At 47.8% G+C, this 18,354-nt stretch overlaps 1 protein-coding gene across 1 annotated transcript; it reads right to left on the bottom strand.

The window, feature by feature from the left end:
* Window positions 1–681: 681 nt before the first annotated feature.
* On the bottom strand, window positions 682–16,790 carry LOC125758379 (neprilysin-2-like). Its single transcript, XM_049415481.1, has 5 exons — window positions 16,722–16,790; window positions 8,732–9,319; window positions 7,992–8,642; window positions 4,005–4,337; window positions 682–1,035 (listed from the first exon to the last, which is right to left on the bottom strand). Exons 1-5 carry the CDS (start codon window positions 16,788–16,790, stop codon window positions 682–684), a joined length of 1,995 nt encoding a protein of 664 aa, XP_049271438.1.
* Window positions 16,791–18,354: the final 1,564 nt, after the last annotated feature.

Here is an 18,354-nt window from a genome sequence, read left to right as displayed (position 1 = left end):
CACGAGCGGCCGACGGCCGCCTCTGCTTCTGTGGCTCTAGACGCGGGGCGCTCGTGCTCTCCTTCCCTCGCTGAAGAATTCCACGATGACACCAATGGCATGGACTGCAGAGAGGCCGACGCACATGATTTTGTGACTTTGCGGGAGTCGAACACTTCGGACGCCGGCAGTTCCACGCAGCGGGAGCTGGATGGAGACTGGAAGACAGTGCTGATTCTACGCCAGAGGAAGGCACAGGCTCGAGAAAGCAAGCGAAAAAACTTACGCATCTTCCGCTCAAACGAACCATCTCCCCGCTGCTTCGCATCCACACATGGTTCCCTTGAGCGGGAGATGGTGTAATTTTTTAGAAAGAAACTAGTGAAATATGTGTGCGCACACACAACATACAAGCACAAAACACAAAAATATTGGACAGCGCGGGCGTGCGCCCGCTCACAGACACACAGGCGAGGAGGAGGCGGCACTAAAATCTTAACCGGGATGTCCAACAAAGGCCCCGAAATCTCCACACGAGCCTGTAGTACTTATACGACGACCAATATGCGTGTTTACCATAAGGATATATATATTTGAATAGCGTAATAATTATGATTGACATATTCTCGTGTCTCTAAACAGCAGAATGCGTTCTGTTAGATCCTCCTATGAAATGTTCGGGAGCTTTTTTTCGCGAATATTTCATGCGAAGAATAGGCAGGATGTTTCTTCATTTTTCGCTTGCTGCTGGGGACAGCCGTACGCCCTGGCGAAAGCGTCGATCTGCGGAAGTCCTCCACTGCAGAAGCGCTGTGCGTCAGCGCTTCCGCACAACAGGCGGCACTGGGCCATAAAGAAGACCTGGTCGGCGGGCCGTGCGACTCCGTTCACAGTAAGGCCCCGCGGCGCAGATGGTGATCGCCACGCGGCCTTGAAGAAGGACGCGGCTGCAAGCTCGGACGCCGGGTCGCTGCAAGCCAGCCGTTTCAACAGCACTTCCCGCGTGCTATTGTCTAGCAGGGGCCGCTGGTCCTCCGCATGCTCCAGCATAATTCCCTGCACGAAATTTTTACTCTTTAATTCTTCGGGCACGCAGAAACTGCCATTTCCCTCGTTTCCAAATGCACATTGATAGGAAAAAAAACTTTGCCCGCTTAATTTTTTTAAATCCCCCGCCATTTGAAGCTCCGCTCACGGTTGTAGAATTTCAAGACACCCTGGGGGAACCACGCACACCGGCCATCTCGAGATAGCGCCGCGTGCGGCGCAGTGGCGGTGCGCGTGGCCCACCTGCGCGGTTTAAATGAGACAGTCTGCGTGCTGCCGAGGGAGAGGTCCCTTGGCTGGCGCGAATGTAGACGCTGCCACCCGCGCTGGCCGATTGCTGCTGCCTCAGCTCATATAGACTTCGCCTCCCTGTCCCACGTCCCTGGGCCGGCCTTTTTGTATGAGCCGTAGTCGCAAATAAATCGTTGTTTGTTGTACCTTGAAGCATCCGTCGTCCTTGCTCTGACTACCGACCGGACGCTGTAAGCCCAATACCCACAACCCATAAGGCAACATCTTGCACATTTTTGCGATAGTAGTGCACGCGCAGTTGAACACTGAAATTGCGTCACCTGGCGACGATGAGTGACACTGCCTGCACCTCCAAGCTGCTCGAAACAGCTGAAAGGCATCTCGCGCTAGCATGTGCCCTGACGAAGGAAAGTCAGGAGTTCGGGACAGAAGGCGTGACCGTTAGCTAAGCTATACCTGTCACTGATTATGCCCAAGCTGGAGTATGCATGTATAGTTTGAGATCCGTACACAACAAACTAATATCAATAACTCGTGAATGCATTAAGCTGGGCTAGTTGGTATTGATTGTTTGCTTCCATATTGCGGTTGTCCAGTCTCTTTCTATGTCGTGGTTTGTGTGTGTTCGCTAGCAATAAGGAAGCATATAATATCAATAGCCTTGAGAGAAGAAAGCTTGAACACGTGACTGCCCTACCGAACGTATGAACAACAATATTCCACCATTCGAGAAAGAAATAGGGATTTGAATTCCTTAAACTACTTTACAGTAGCAATTTATGTCTAGACCCATTTCTGGAGCTCTAGTAGTTATCAAATATAACTAGACGCCGCACTTGGATCGATGCATTAACGTCTTGCTTTTTAAGAACGAACACATGAGCAACGTGTGCTCTTACGAGACACTGATTAAATTACCTCGGCGTTCTCTGCTCCTCCCTCGTCTTCCGACCCTTTACAATGAATTACATGAAACGTGTGGTAGCCCGTCCGTGTTCGTCATTGAAAATAAATTTTTGCTCCCGCAGTCCGCCATCTCTTCAGGTTACTGTCACCTGTTGATTTATAGGCAAGGAACATACTATACATATCGTTTTTGACAGAGATGCTCGTCGCCCGCCACCGAGACCAACGAGGCGTTGTGGTGTGGATTGTGCAGTGAGCGTCAAAAGTTTAGAGATCACGATACACAAAGCTGAATATTCCCGCTGCCTCGGCAGGCAACCTTACATTTTGATTTCCGGGTTGTTCTAAAACGCGCTAAGAACATGTACTGTGCAATTCGACCGAATACAGTCACAGATATCTGGGAAATGCAAAGTTTTCTCAGACGTAGCGGTTTCTGAACGTTTGACGCCGCGACTGCACATAGACAAATCCTGCAACACAGTGAAGGCGTGGGCAAGTCGCTACATAGTTCTAAGGAAAAGAGCGCACAAAGACATAATGCGAATAAGGGAAAACAACAGCGCGCGCTGTTCCTTGTTGCCCTTCTTTGTTTTACGTCCTTGCGCGCTGTTCCCCTTAGAAGACGAATCCAGCCAACGAAAGCAATAATGGTGCAATATATTGGCATGGGAAGCCGTTGAAGGCGAAAACTTCAGCGCGAACCAGGACGGACGACAAAGAAGAAATGAGACAAGCACTTTCTTGTGGTCCATCCTGGTTTGCGCTCAGGTTTTCACCTTGAAAGAAAGTTATTTACCAACTAGGCCCAACCGAAGTTTTGTTGAAGCATAAAGCCACCCTTACGGTTTGGTGTCAGTGCGTACATTGATCCTGTTCAAGAGAGTTTGGTGCATCATGCCGTGGAGTGATATTGGTGCGTCAGCGAAATAAGTGCGCCTGTACGTTGGCCTAAGATCTGCGCATATGCTTGCCATTTAAGTAATCGTGCATTCGCTTCTATGCTTACAATCCTACATGCTTATAGTAGTTCCGCGCTATTGACAATGTGTGCTCAAGAATTCGATATTGATAGCAGCGCCGGATCAAACAGCCAAGCGATGTCAGGAATTGTACAGTGTAGAACAAGCTGAATGTTTTATGATGCCATTTTTTTCTGTATCTAAGAAAGCCTTTTTAGATTTTGCTCATACAGAGGCGTAGCGAGGATTTATTTCAGGGGGAAGGGGGGGGGGGGGTAGCGGCCTTTCTGTATGTATGTGCATGTATGCGTTCAGTTCACAAATCTGCATGGATATCTACATACAAACTGAAAAATGGCGAGAAAGCTTGAACGAACGTATCTCCCCTTCCATTTCCGCTCACTGGCTACGCCTGCAGCATGTAGTACATATGTATACCTGCCGTGGAATATCTCATTTAGCATGTTTGAGCGAGACAACGTGTAGCGAGTGGCATCGGCAGCAGATGTAGGAACATTAAACAGCCGCTACTTCTACTAACCACTGCACGTTGCCTTTACACCGCGCAGATGGAATGCTTAGAATGAATGGAAGGAAGCTAGCTTGTCCCCTTGGGCGCAGTGGCGTAAGCAGAAATTTTTTTCGGGTGGGGGGGCGGCACCTCCTTGATCCAACATTGGGTCTGGGCAGATAAGTGAGGTCGAGTGTTGTTTTGTGCTCTGTATCCCATGGGAATAAAAAAATTCGGATGGGGGCACGGGCCCGGTGTGCCCCCCCCCCCCGGCTAAGCCACTGGCTGGGCGGTGACCTGCGGAGCCACCAAACTTAGATTCTTGGAGGAAGAGGAACCGATCTCACCCTTGCGTCAAAGGCCTGGACAAGCGCACTCGCGAACATCGTGCCGAGGCCGGCATAGTTGATGGTCTGCGGGAAGCTGCGCGAGAAGACGGGCTCCTGCAGCGTGGCCATCGACACGGCAACCGCGTTGCCCCAGTAGTCGTACTCGATCAGGGCGTCCCAGGCGGCGGTCGGTATCCGGTCGAGGAGCTCACCGGCCTCGGTGCCCAGAAGAGAACGCATGGCTTCTTTCGCCTTCAGCCAGTGCTCGATGTAGAGCGGTTCACGCTCAGGGAATCCACTGTACGCCCCTTCCATCAACAGCTCGTCCGACGAATGGGGCCAGAAGTTCAGCTGCGCGAAAACGACAGGGGACACTTACTGCGTGCTGTCTGTTTTGATCTAGCGATTTAAACTCAGTGTTCATTGGATTAACAGGAAGCGGCATCGACTTCTGATTTACCGGGAATGGCTTATATAAAGCAGTGAGGAAAATTGCATCACTGTCCTCTCTACTGAACTGCTTTATTCGCCTGGCGTGGTCGCTTTTACGCATGATTCATGCCAATCTGCAAGCTCATGTCTCTCGCGACAGTGCGGAGAGCGTCTCGCTTAACGCGATCACATCGAATAAGAGGTAACAAAAGTAAGAGCATGAAATTTTGCTGCACGTTGCCAATGTTTCGCTTACTGAAATCACTGGATTTAGGACAACCCCTTCAAGCTAGCAATAATCCGCATTTTTATTGCGATAGCAATTATATGGACACTCTCGGCGGATTTTTGCCGTCACCGTCATGTCCCGTATATGTATATGTATGTATATATAAATAAAAACCACAAATAAAAATAACTAGGAAGAAGAAAATTCCGAAGCGCGCGAACCTGCGACCTCTCATTCCGCAGCGCGTTGCCTTAGACAATTTCGCCATGCCAGATTCATTTCCCAGGATGCGAATGGCAGAATACAAACGCAAGCGGCGTTAGGTGAAACGCACGGGTCGCCACACGTGGCGAAAATAAAATTATGTGTGACGGGGGCCATGCTGCATCGTTGCCAGCGCTGCGTTTGCGTCCTATCGCTGGCGACCCACGCTAGTTTTCCATTTTGGGGTTGTAGTGCCGCGCCACTCGTGGCCAGTCGGCCAGAGATCGAGCTAGAGGGAACGCTCTGGTTCGTGTAGGCTTAGGCCACAGGAGGGAAGAAACGAGACGGCTGAACCAGAATCACAGTATATATATCTTACACCGTGTCTAGAATCCCGAGGAAAAAACGCAAACGCACAAGACACCCACGAATAAAAGAAACGTACAACACAAGCGCTGACTAACAACTGCTTTATTCTTTCATACGCCAATGAATATATAAGCTCAAGGCAACCTTGCCGCACATGCGCACAAAATAATAGCTATAAACCGAAACTTGTAACAAGGATGATAGTGTATTAGATACGCGGAGATATGCAATCATATTCAGATAGGTGCAGGGCCAAAGAAGTAAAGAATAAGTAAGAAGGACAAAGAAGTGCGTTTGCGCTGTAATTTTAGCCTCAGGAATATGCACCGACTAGACCCAAATGAAGTTTTATTTTAGTGACCAGTATCGACGCCAGCGGGAAGCGCGAGCCGTGGCTTCACGTGCCACTGCCAAGCGCCGTCTTCATTTCCTTCCCTTGCGGTCGCGCGCTCTTCGGTTTTGTGTGCCGCCCCAAGGAAGGCGCTTCAGGGTCTTGGGACAACGAGAACGCAAGAGTCCGAGAGTGGCTTGCGTTCTGCACATGCATCCTGGCGCCTCACAAATTTCTTGGGTCCCCAATTCTAAAACTCTCTAGTGTTTCGCAGGAGTTTGGATGTGTGCCTCCGACTTGTACTTTGACATACAAGGCGTGGTCGACCGTGCTCGCGCGATTATCTGTTGAGGGAGAGTTTTGTGCGTCTTGTGCTTTCACCGCAAAAGTTTACATTGAAGCTATAGACCGCACGAAGGTCACTTTGCTCACTGCAGCGGCCGCGTTTGCGAAAGGAGTGATCTGCTAGCTAGAAGAGCCAAAGTAGGGGCTATAGTTGAAGTAACAACTGTGACAATTCGCGCATGTCCTGTGTATACCTGTGCGTTCTTTTCGTGCGTCCTTCTTTGTGTTTGAGCAGCGCACTGCAAGTGTCGAGCTGTGACAGTTGTTAGTTCGCACTCGCCTTGTGTGTTTTCTTTTCCTGCACCCTTTGTGCTTGAGCAGCGCGCAGCAAGTTTCTAGCTGCTTGCCGTTCTTCCTCTGATATTCAAATTTCTTGCTATCGCATTAATTGCTTCGTCCTTGCGGCGAAACTGTGCCCTTTTATCTTTTGACTCCTCAAAAGTTTTCGCGCACCTACGCGTACCTGCACGCTTGTAAATACTTGTTGCAAAGGAAGAAAAATATATTAACTGATCGGTGCTTTAAATATATTACAGTTGTAAAATTTTCATCTTGCAAGTTTCGCACATGCACATAGTATCATTTCCCTCCTTGCAGGTGATTACATGGGGAAAAATCGGTGGCAACACTTTGCCACTGCAGTTTGTCGGTGCAACTAAAATAAGCCGACAGCAACAGGCAGGGAGCCGAATGTGTGAACGTTTGCTTTGCGCAATGGGCCCTGCCAAACACCATTCGTCACCAATCCCCTTCATACCAGAACAGGCTCTCTTAAGCTCTAATAATAGTGTGTCGAGCCAGGTTAGAATATCTACTATTGTTAGTCTGTCAGAATGTACATACACCGAGACAATATCGGCACTTCGAGGGTACTGCGGTGATTGCAGACCGGAAAAAGCATGTTTGGCGCGATAATTACATAAAATTACATCATAGTCAAGCTTCCGAAGATACGCGCTTGACAGAGGTCTAAAGTCCATAAGTAGTGTCTAATTAGAATTATTTCCTTAAACAGGGAAGTTCGTAAAATCAAGAAAGGTATTTTTCGGTCCCTAAAAATCTGAAATTGTAGCATAGTGACACCTAAAAGCTAAAAGCGCTAGCCCACGCCTGCGCTTGTAAGAAGTCCACGAGGGCGGCCCGGCCTCCCATGTCGCTCGGACACGGGAGGCTCAATGTGCACGTAGGCTAGCTATGTAGTCACGTGAATCTATGACAGCCGGTCGATATGCAGAGGACCCAGAGAACGAGCAGCATTGCCAGCAGGCTGACAAGAAAGTTACGAGGAGACGATCGGAGCCGTCTGTCGCTTGAAGCATGGAATAACAAAAGCAAGGATGGAAGGAGAAATCCTATCAGCGTCCCCTTTATAAGGGGGTGGTGACCTGTGCGCCACCGAGCTAATGCCTTGTCGGTCTAATGCCTTGTCTAGTTCAGTTAAATCAATCTTACTATGGAAAAAGAAATTCACAACCCATCTCTCTGCCCCTTGCGGCAGATTGACCTTGTTTTTCCAAGTATTTATTTTTGTCTTCTCTCTCTATTTTTCCCCCACCATGCAATCTTCTAACCGTCTCTTATGTCTATCGCGGACGTGTTTACCTTTACACTGTGGTCCCTGAAACCCAAGGCTGCAGAACATGCTTCGTCGTTTCCTTAGCTTTCCCACAGTATGTACATTTTTCTTCTTCTTTACTGAATTTCGCTTTACAACTACGCGTGCTAAGGCACCCGACCTCGCTTCAAACAGTAAAGCACTTCCCTTTGAAAAAATTAAACTGACACACACAGAGATGGAGAAGTTGAACCGAATTCTTTGCGCAGCACACAACTGCGAAAGCTCCACTACCATAGCTTTTCCTTGGTAGAAAACGTCCTTAAATACAGCGTATTTGCGCGCACATAAAACTCTTATTCCCACACGTCGTTCGTCAGAAACCAACTTAGCCAATCGTGAGTGCGGACGTTATCGAGAGCGACAAACCAGCACCGAAGAGGAGTTACAGGAAAGCGTTGTAAATGGGACATGAATTTCGCCTAGTGTGCGAAGTTATTAAGCAAAGCAGGCATTTCAGCGAATACTCGTGAGGGTCACCTTTAGTGCATGCAGCTTGCGAATGACCTGCTTCTTGCTTACTGCGCCCATCCACGACAGCCGTTGAACCAAAATGAAAGCCTCGTGTTGGACGGCGGTGAAGATGTCATTCACGGCCTTTGCGTGTTCTGGCGTCCAGTACTGTTGTACCATCTCAGCCGTCACTGCTGGACCGTAGCAAGCATCCACTCGTCTCTGGCAAGCAACGGGTGAAAAGGCCTGCGCGTGGTCGTCGTTGTCCACCGCTAGCGCACCGAGATCGGCGAAGAGACGCACCATCCACCACCCGATCACATTGAGCAGCTCATTTGCTCCGAACTTGTTCAACAGGCCTCCAATCACTGTAAAGTGTTCAAGGCTGTCGATCAGAATTTCTGTGTACGCATGAACGTTCAAAGTCTCGCCCAAATGCTTTCGAAGGAAAGCGAGCCACTGCGAAGACGTGACCGCCGGCGCCCATTCTTCCACTTTCGCTAATAGCGTGATGCGCAGCCGCTTCAGCCTCGGGTTGAGGCACGAAATGTTCCTGAATGATAGCAGGACGTGCGTATGAGTACTGGATACACGTTTTGCTCTCAGTTTCGTGTACTGGAGGCCGCCGCCGACAGCTTCGGCGTAAAACATCACCTCGGCCACGGTTTTGACGCTCGTCTGCATGTTCGGGCCCTCAACATCGTCGACAACGCGACTGGAGTCTCCTTAAATTGTATTCTGCGCAGCCCATTTCTGCGTAGGCGCACGCCAAACCACAGGTCGATGCGCCAGTTGATACTCAGGTCGAGAAGCACGTCGAAAGGGTGCCGCTCTCCGGTCGGTTTGTTGGGCCAGGGCAGGCCACGATCGCGGAGAAAATCGCGGAAAGTGCGAAGAGCAGCCCGGTGCGCTTTTTGATCGGACTGCTGCTCTAGACAAGAGTGCAACATGCGGCGTGCTTCCCGAGTTGCGTCGAACCTGCCCGTGTGATTTCGCAGGAACCTGGCGTCTTGTTGGAGTGCGCTTTCCCTCAGCAGGGCGTCCACATCGGTGGCGACGGCGTGATCGTGTGTCCAACGGCCGCACATGAGGATGCTGAACTCGCGGCAGGTGTCCGCCGATGGCTGCATGGTCTCGTGGAGGAAGCGCGCCTGTCGGTCGCAGGCACGCGTAGTGCACACGTTCTCTGACCACACGTGCACCTCGGGGCTGTTGCCATGGACAGGGATGAGGAGTAGGATGATGACGCAGGCAACGACAGAGGCGAGAGAGCAGCCGATCAGGGCGACAGTGTGCACGTAGTTTCTCTTCTTTGACAGCAGGTGTGATAGCTCAGACTCATCGAGGGTAGGTCGCTGCGTAGAAGCAAAACGATACTTGCAGAATACAAACTTGAGCCCCGTGTATATAATTATTCGAAGCATCTCTCAAATTGGGCAAGACTATATAATCTGCGACTAACTGCGAAAGAAACAGATGATATTCTCACCTATAAACAAACCTATAAGCAAAATAAGTGTGATATTGGCAGGAAATTGTGTTACGCACGTTAGGGAACAAATATTTCTTGTTTTGCAATTCCTGCTTGATTTAAACTGGACAACTCATGTGAATCACCTGATTACCGCATTAGCGCGAACATTGAGTTGTTTTTACAAAGCAGTCAGCACATGGGTCGGGAAAACATGTGGAGCTCACTCAGACTCACTCACGAAACATATCTTGCCCTTAGGGTTCACTCGGACTCAGACTCACCAAACTTTTTCTCATCCGGACTCACTCGGACTCAGACTCACTATAATTTTTCTCAACCGGGCTCTTTCGGACTCGGACTCACCAACATATAATTCACTCGGACTCACTCAGACTCAGACTCACGGCTCGATCTGAGTCTGAGTGAGTCTGAGTGAATCGATTCATGAGTCCGTTAGCCTATAATTAGCTTATCCTACCATAGTGTCAATGCTCTTTAGCACCAATATCTCGCATAATCGGGCTCTACTTAGCACCTTTGATCTCGTATCTTCAAATACGAGTTATCAGAGTTTGCAATTCAATAAGGACCTTTTATTGAAAGAAATGACTCACACGAGATATTTTTATCAGTAACTTCCCGTGAAAACGTTTGCGGGGGAAGGTCAAGGCACCTCCTCCCCCTCTCCTTCAGCAACTCACGCCTCTGATAAATAATTATTGAGCTGACGTATGAACGGTAGCGCGTTGAAGTATGTGTGAGTATACGTGAGTATAAACGCATACTCACGTATAGGGACGTGAGCCGACATAAGGCTGATAGTAATGCTGAAGGTGAGTAGATAGGACCATAGGTCGCCAGAAAATGCTTCTTTTTTGCCGCAAACAGCAGTGACTGGAACCACCTTCTGTCTCTATTGCTGCAATCGAAGAATCTGCGCCTTCAAAATAACAGTTATTGACGTATTGTTCTCAGACCGCTCCTCTCTGTAATGCCCTCGGGCCCTGAGAGTATGAAAATAATAAATAAATAATAAATATAATAAATAAATAAATAAATAATAAATAAATTAAAATGTGGAGCTCGCTCAGAGTCCTCATGTCATATATTTGCCCTTAGGGCTCACTCTGACTTGGGACTCATCAAAATTTTCCTCGACCGAACTCACTCGGACTCAGACTCACAAAAATTCTACTCACCCGGACTCACGTCGAGACGTGAGTCTAAGCGAGTCGACTCGTAAGTGAGTTTGCCGACCTATAGTCAGTACACACAATCCCCACTAAGGTTAAAATAAGTATGTACTATGCACTTTTACATTCTACGAAAATATACGTAATATTAGTCTGGGAATGGCATCGTAAAGGAATTACTATGGACTTCTTGCGACGCAAAAAAATATACTGCGCTGCTTCGAAAAGTGCAAGGGGCATCGACTCCTCCATTCTTAATCAACATTGCAGGCTCAGGGGTGGATCAGTTGTGCTATTTTAAATTGCTCCAGGTAATTCAACACAGTAAAATAATGACCATATGAACAATGCTGCACCGAAAGACCACACAACCTCTTTAGACAACGAAAGGAACGAGAACCTAAAAGAGAACTAATTATGCAAAATGATGCGCCTGCATACCAGATAGCTTGTGTTTTGAATATTCTTGGAGACCGACTAAAACTTGGAAGCTATTATTGCTGCCTTAAAAATAAACTATTAATAACGACATGTATATTGTATCGACATTAACCGGCTCATTTCCATGCCATTACCAATGCTTAAAGGGACACTAAAGGTAAAATACAACTGGGCGTGGACTTCTGAAATACCATTCCAGAAACCTCGTAGTGATTGTTAGGTGCCAAGGGAAATGCTTATTTTAAGGAAAATCACGTTTTCGTAGTCCGCATACTGCTAGCTCAATTCGAACCGCCCGCCTCTCATAAACTCGGGACGTAAGCTCACCCCAAAAGCCGCTTTAGCGGGCGATACGCCAGCACCTTCCGTTATCTGGTAAACACTGCGCCTCCACTGGAAACGGACGAAGAATACTTTGTGATGCATGTTTTGCTGGCCGCTGCTGCTTGCATTGCGGTGCGCTGTTTCCGCGGAAGCGCTTGATACTCGGACACTGCTGTGTAGAGTCGGGAAGCTGCATGCCGATTTCGGCCGTCAGTGCGGGAATACGGCCGCCCATGAGCGTGTGTGTATTTGTGCTGGCGCCGTTCAGTGAGCCTTTGGTTACGCCGCTGGTGCGCCGGGCCGGCCGAAATGCGACACGATCGACTCATGTATAACCGCGAATCTGTGGTGCGCAGCCTTCACTTGTGTGATACACGTCGGTCCAATGCTCATGCCCTCCGAGGAGGTCGTGCAGAAGGCGCCTGACGACTCATTTAGCTTGAGACGCGGAGAGGAACCTTTCACGAAAAACAGCCACGACATAATATGTAGCTCTTCCTAATAATAGTTTTGCTTTTTTAAAACATTGAAACCTTTTCTTTACTCTTCCATTTCCCTTTACATGGACATGCCGCGTCCAGACAGACCCACGAAACAGCGATGTGGGGAAGCAGTACTTTGAGGAGCGGGTTACACGACTTGCTTACGTTACGGCTGATTCGTAATCATCTGCACGAAAATGCAGTGGGCACATGAGTCGATTTTGTTGTTGTTCATCCCCACATTCGTATAAGTGCGGCACTTCGAGCGTACGAGTTCCCTCCGTGGCGCCGACTGAAAAGTCGTTGATTTCGTTGCTGCAGCAGACATTACAACCGACGCGGCATTATCTCTAAATTGCAGTTAGAGCGAGTTTTGGCGAGCCAGTAAAGCCCGCGCAGCAATATGCGATAATGAAACTGCCCTTGAGATGGGACTGCGCGAGCCAAAACTATCGCACCATGTGAGCGGAGCGCAGCCCGCGAAAACTGAACTTCTGAACTGCCATGGTAACACTAAGTCCTTGCTTCAATGAATGAAAGAGAAACACACAAAGCACGCTTCATTACGTCCTTGTAATGTATGAATGTTATCTTTTATTATAAGTATTTTGGTACTAGTGATTAATTGCCTAGGGACCTCGACGTCATCGGGTCATTCCAAAAGGTCCCACTGGTGTGCGCATGTCGTGTCCTAGATATACCTTGATTTCTCGATTATAGATCCCTGCTGTTGTAATCTGACGTTTCCGACATTCTCAAACATGACTTTTGTTACCTTTGTCAAACATTGTTATTTGCCTATAGTGTCCCCTTAAAGCGCTCACGATTAGTAGTCTGAGTATTTCCATGTATAATGCACTTGCAATGCACTGACAATGCTCCTCATGCATTCTGCGTTTCTCATTCTTTGCATTTATATTCGCAATGCCCGCGAACTATAGGTGGCGCGCCGTGCTTTTCAACATGGCGCCAGGAGGAGGGTCAACCCGTCTGTTAGCATAGGAAAAGATAGGACGTGCGGACGTACGGACATGCCACTTTCACCGGATGAAGTCATGAGCTGCGCTGAAATGGATATGAGACTAAAATACTTCCCAAACCATGGAAAGTGCTAAGTACTCGCCACCTAATTATTTGCTGGCGAAGTGAAAGGTATGTTTCAGCTCCGTTACCGTGCATAACGATGCTTTGCGAAAATCCTGTGCGTGCTACATAAACCCGTATGAACTAGAATTGACGTATGAGCTGAACGGCACTCCGAGGGTAGTACGTAAACCGAGCCTGCTGACGGATTTGCCGCAGTAGTAGGTCGCCAGCGAGTAGCGCCATCGCTGCGGCGCGTGATGATGGCTTGCAACATAAAAGTGTTCTGTGATAATACCCTTCGTCATTAGTTGCGCTGTCGGAAACGCGGAGTTACGTCTTCAACGGAACACAAGCATTTAACATGCCATTCAGTAGCGCTTGTGTCACAAGCCATGCTGAGACTGTAGCCGTGTGCAATTCACTTCACTCGCAATGTGGCAGTCTCGATCAGCAACAATCGAAATATGAATATTGAAAAGAATGGACACGTGTCCTTTTTGCAACGTCGAAGAAGTTAGCCGAGAGGCGTGGATTGTGGCCGTGACTGCACGATCCATCGCTCTAACCATTTCGCTTCGCTGGTCGAGCTCGAGCGTGTTGGCGGCATGCGGCGCTCATATAATATCCACAATAATTATGATACATGCAATGCACAAGAGGAACTATGCTTTTATTTCGATCTCGCTCAAGGATATTATACATTAAATACAATCAAAGTGACTTACGAGTTACGAGCGTGAAAGAACATTAACGCAGGAGGGGACGTGAAGTGCAACTCGCTCGTCGTGAGTTAGCAGCTGGTGGTTCATCGTCGCTATCACTCTCGGTGCTTTCACAGTCTTCTACGTCCAGTGAAAAATCCTCGTCGTCAAGATGGTTTCTTTCAACATCACTGCTGAAAGCAATCTGAAGAATTTCCTCCGCCGAACGACTTCGACCACTCCGCGTCACCACGTTTACAATTAGAGAGACGTCTGGGCGCGGAGAACGTTTTGCTCTCAGACCGGTCAACAAGCAAATCGCTTGCAGTGTGCTGCCACCTATCAACAAACGTACAAAAACAAGCGGCGCAGCGGTGGCTATGAAACCCAACACACTGGCGAAGGACGGCGTGGATGGAAAGCGTTCGCTCCACGAAAGGCGTCGAGCAGACGCGTCCTCGAATGATTGAAACGTCGCTCGCATGATTCGTAACAGCGCTTTGCTGACAAAGGATGGAGGCCCTATTTAATGTATCGCCAACTGAGATCGCTCAGTTATACATGAGCACATCGCGAGCCCGCGCGACCTCCCTCCCGCGTAGTGTTATGGACTCATGCAGTATAAGAAACACTGACCAATATATATGCAAGTAAAAGGGTGAGCTTCAACTGAATATGTCGGACGATAACATTTAACTTGCCTACGTGGCTACAGAAAGCCTCGCGAAGCTGATAGTATGTGTACACTGTGGGTTAGCATTGAAAGCGCGAGTTGCGACGTATTTTCACGAAAACTTCGCGTCTCGCAAGAACGAATCAGATTTCTCGTGTCACGGAGGGCCCGGTTTGTTCGCTGATGCAGGATACATGCAAAGTCGTAGTGTTCCTTTCTTGCCAACGCGTTAACACTGAGGCTAGCACAGCCGAACAAGGGAGCGACTGCATAGTGCCACCATTTTGTCGTCTACTAACCCTCCTCGAGAGGACGCTCCTGAATTCCGCTCGGTGGCGCGACAGTCTATGGGCATTGCGAATTGTTTCGTTTATCGTTTAGTTGTGTATCTTGCCGTGCGCGACCACTTCTCTACGATTGTTGAAAGACGTTGTGTAACTTTTTCTTTTGTTCGTGAATTATTTTATGTGTGCTCTCGTAAGCTGCTAACTGTGCATTTTCTGAAGCTGATGTATTGCAATTTTTGTTGACTGCGCTGAACACGAAGCATGTGATCTGTCACGAACTGAGGAGGGAGAGGGGCCTTTGTCAGGCTCGTTTGCCTTTAGCGCTTGCCACTGCATTGAGCTTCGTAGATTCCCTACTGTAAACAAAGTGTTTTACTTACGCTTGCTTACTTACTTGGGGCCCTTTTACTGCCACAAGACATAAGAGCCCATAGCAACACATGGCCCCATGGACATCTCCGTATCTTTGGCATGGGGCGCTTTGACCGCGGACTTGAAGCCGAAGCTCTGGACTAGGATTAGTGTAACAAAATGTGGATTGATGGTATTCAGCGATCCTGATCATGAGGTCATATCAGAGGATCAGGAAACCGAGGGTAAGAGCACACAAGTACCTCGAACTATGGGTAATGAGGGTGATATTATGAAAATTCAGCAAAGGGAAAGAGGAAGCTGCAATAATGGAGCACAGAGATTTATGGGGATTACAATATGTACGAGGTGATTCTAGGTCTGTGGAAAGGTGTAATTGTTCCGGGGATTATATTTGGGAACTCAGTGTGGTGGTGCATGAAGTCGAGGTGCAATAAAGAATTGATGTGAATCACATGACTGTGGGATGTTCTTCGCTTCGGGCGCTCACGGGAAGACGACTATAATGAGGCTGTAAAAGGGGATATGGGATGGGCAGAATTTGAGGCGAGGGAAGCTCAGAGCAAAATAAGGTTCCAAGAGATGCTAAGGAATATGAAAGAGTAGATGGGCGGACAAAGTGTTCCGGTATTGTATATAAAGAGCGTCGACACACAGTGGAGAAAGGACTAGGAGGCTCGCCAGTAAATATCGGCTGGCAGTGTAAGCGATGTGGCAAAAAAAGCGTTAAGCGAAAGGCCAGAGAGGCTGAGAGGATTTATTCGACAGAAGTGATGAAGAAAAAAAACGGCTCTGAGTAACTACCGAAAGCGCGGAAAAAAAGAGGAAGGCATTTTTGATTATTCAAGGGGAGCGCCTTACTGTTTGAAGTGAGATCGGGTTGCCTTAGAACGCGTATTATAAAGCGAGATTCGCTGAAGAAGACAAAAAAATGTACATCCTGTAGGGAAGCTAAGGAAACGACGAGCATGTTTTAATTGTATGTGGATTTAATCCATCACTCAACACAGAAATTGAATGAGTGCAAATGGGAATCTGTTCGGTATAATGGCGAGGAAACGTTGCTTATCGAAAGTATATTATTTTGCTGGACCACATGGTAAGTGCATTTTGACGTGAATAGCGCTGTGTTCGTTTTTTACTTGCATAATCGCAATTGTTTTGCACAAGCCACGCCACTTTGCATGTGACTTCGGTTGAAGTGTATTTGCTCACAAAGGGCAGGAACAAACGAAGGTATGCGGGACAGAATATTTCTAAGAGGAGATCAGAAACCAAACAGGAACAATACAAAGAACATCTTACCGACACTCACATTTAAAAAGATGTCCCGCACTCGAGAAAGAAAGCATTCTTTCGAACAGTACAACATAGGGATGGTCAATAAAATTTTTTAATCGATTAATCGTTAATCATTCGTCGATTAGCCTTTCATCGAATAATTGATTTCTATGCGATGTGTTAATCGATTAATCGATATTTTCGATGGGTGCTTTAAAAAAGGTATCTCATTGTCGAGAGGCATTGTTTGTGTTTGATCTCGACCGTAGTCTTTCTATCAGGCGCGCTAGAGATCACATGTGCGCATTTGCGCCTTCGTGAGAATTCGCACTTTCCCCAATGGTTACAGGGCCCGTCGTCTTTGGGTGATGTCACGGAGTGAAGGATCAGTGGCCATCATCCATGGACGATTCCGCCGCAGGTCGTATTTCGTCGAAGCCTACCTCCTCGAGCGCACCGAAATCGGAGGCGTTGTTGGCTACCACGGTGGCCAAAAGACGCACCGGAAACATGCAGCGTGGCGAAATCCCGCGAAAGGCAAAGCAGAGATAAAGAGGAAGTAAATAAGACGCTCGCACTCGTAGGAACGCCATCTTTTCTCCGTTTGTACGTTAGATATTGTGGAAGCCCTCGTTAAAACTATAATTGCAGACTGACGTGATCTCTTTTTTGAGGTCACCCTTGCGAGATTGCACAGCGACATACTGGCCTCAACAGACGACTTATTAATATTATTATTAATATAATTACCCGGTGTCTTACGTTCCAAAACCACGAGATGATTATGAGAGACCGCGTATTGGAGGGCTCTGGAACCTTCGACCACCTGGGCTTCTTAAATGTGCACTTAAATCTAAGTACACGCCCCTCAAGCATATTCGCTTCCACCGAAAAAGCGGCCGCCGCAGCCAGGATTCGCGACCTTCGGTCAGCAGTCGAGCACCGCAAACACTAGACCACCGAGGAGCCCGAACTGTGAGCGTGTCTAATGTATCAGACATTAGAACATAAAAACGAAGAAAGGAGCTTTAAGGGTTGGTTTTTCTTTGTTAAGCACAAAGAAAACATATATACCCCATAAAGTGGACCGGGGGATGACCGCCGCTGTAGCTAAGTTGGTAGATCATCAGACTGTTATTCGAAGGTCGTAGGTTCGGTCCCTGCCAGCGGCAAGTTACCTTTTCGTCCACTATACTTTCTTCACATTTACATTTAGTTACTACAGATACATCCCCTATAGTTTCCTTGGCTTTTTTGTCTGTTAGTTCTCATTAGAACACACTGTATTTCGCGACTGTCCTTTCGCGTAAGACGGGAGCCTCTATAGGCTGGCTGACGTTAGGAGTGCAAGCATTAATTGAAAGCTGCTTTTCTCCAGGGTCTGTTAGACTATTTTCATAATCCACGAGAGCGCTTCCTTGCGCTGCATATTCGCCGAAGTAAAGGCGGCACCTGTTGTGCTTCAAGTGGAGACGAGGTCGTAGTTGCAAGTCCTGGGTTTGTCCATGATGTGTGCTTATTTCAATAGAGCTGAGTCTACATTTTCCGCGTCATAGCGCAAGCAAACTGCGCTTGTACACGCGTTTGCGGAAGTGACTAACTAACTGCTATGAACTGGACTAACTGCATCGAAGGAAAGCTAGCTTTACAATCCTGAAAAGGGTATATGCGCTATAGGCAGACAATAAATCATACTTCATCATCATACTTCTCACTATTTCGGCCGCTGCATTTTCCCCAGCGCAGTGTAGGAGGCCTGGTCGTACTATAAAGCTCAGGCCACTCTCCCTGCCTTGTAATATATTTTCTCTCTTTCATTCATTGGTAAACAATAATCTTTTATGTGCTCAGGAGTAAAATAATGGCAATAAGAACCAGTCAAGAAATAAACAACGCACATTACAATGTGGAACCTCTTGGACCACTGTATAGTGCAGTTAAACAAGAAAAAACAAAAATAAAACCTGAGAGTTACATACTAATAATATGTGGGGTTTTACGTCCCAAAACCACGATATGATTATGAGGGACGCTGAAATGGAGGGCTCCAGAAATTTTGGCAATCTGGTGTTCTTT

Source organism: Rhipicephalus sanguineus, chromosome 4, assembly GCF_013339695.2.
Source record: "Rhipicephalus sanguineus isolate Rsan-2018 chromosome 4, BIME_Rsan_1.4, whole genome shotgun sequence".
In the NCBI taxonomy this organism is placed as follows: domain Eukaryota; kingdom Metazoa; phylum Arthropoda; class Arachnida; order Ixodida; family Ixodidae; genus Rhipicephalus; species Rhipicephalus sanguineus.
This window is presented reverse-complemented; position numbering and strand designations above follow the sequence as displayed.

What these genes read in the sequence shown, in the direction of transcription:
- LOC125758379 (XM_049415481.1), bottom strand. Translation starts at nt 16,790, where the DNA reads ATGTTTCCGGTGCGTCTTTTGGCCACCGTGGTAGCCAACAACGCCTCC. An exon ending in GCATCGACCTGTGGTTTGGC is followed by an intron (nt 8,643 to 8,731) that starts GTGCGCCTACGC and finishes CCGAACATGCAG; the next exon opens with ACGAGCGTCAAAACCGTGGC. An exon ending in TCCAGGCCTTTGACGCAAGG is followed by an intron (nt 1,036 to 4,004) that starts GTGAGATCGGTT and finishes AATTTCGTGCAG; the next exon opens with GGAATTATGCTGGAGCATGC.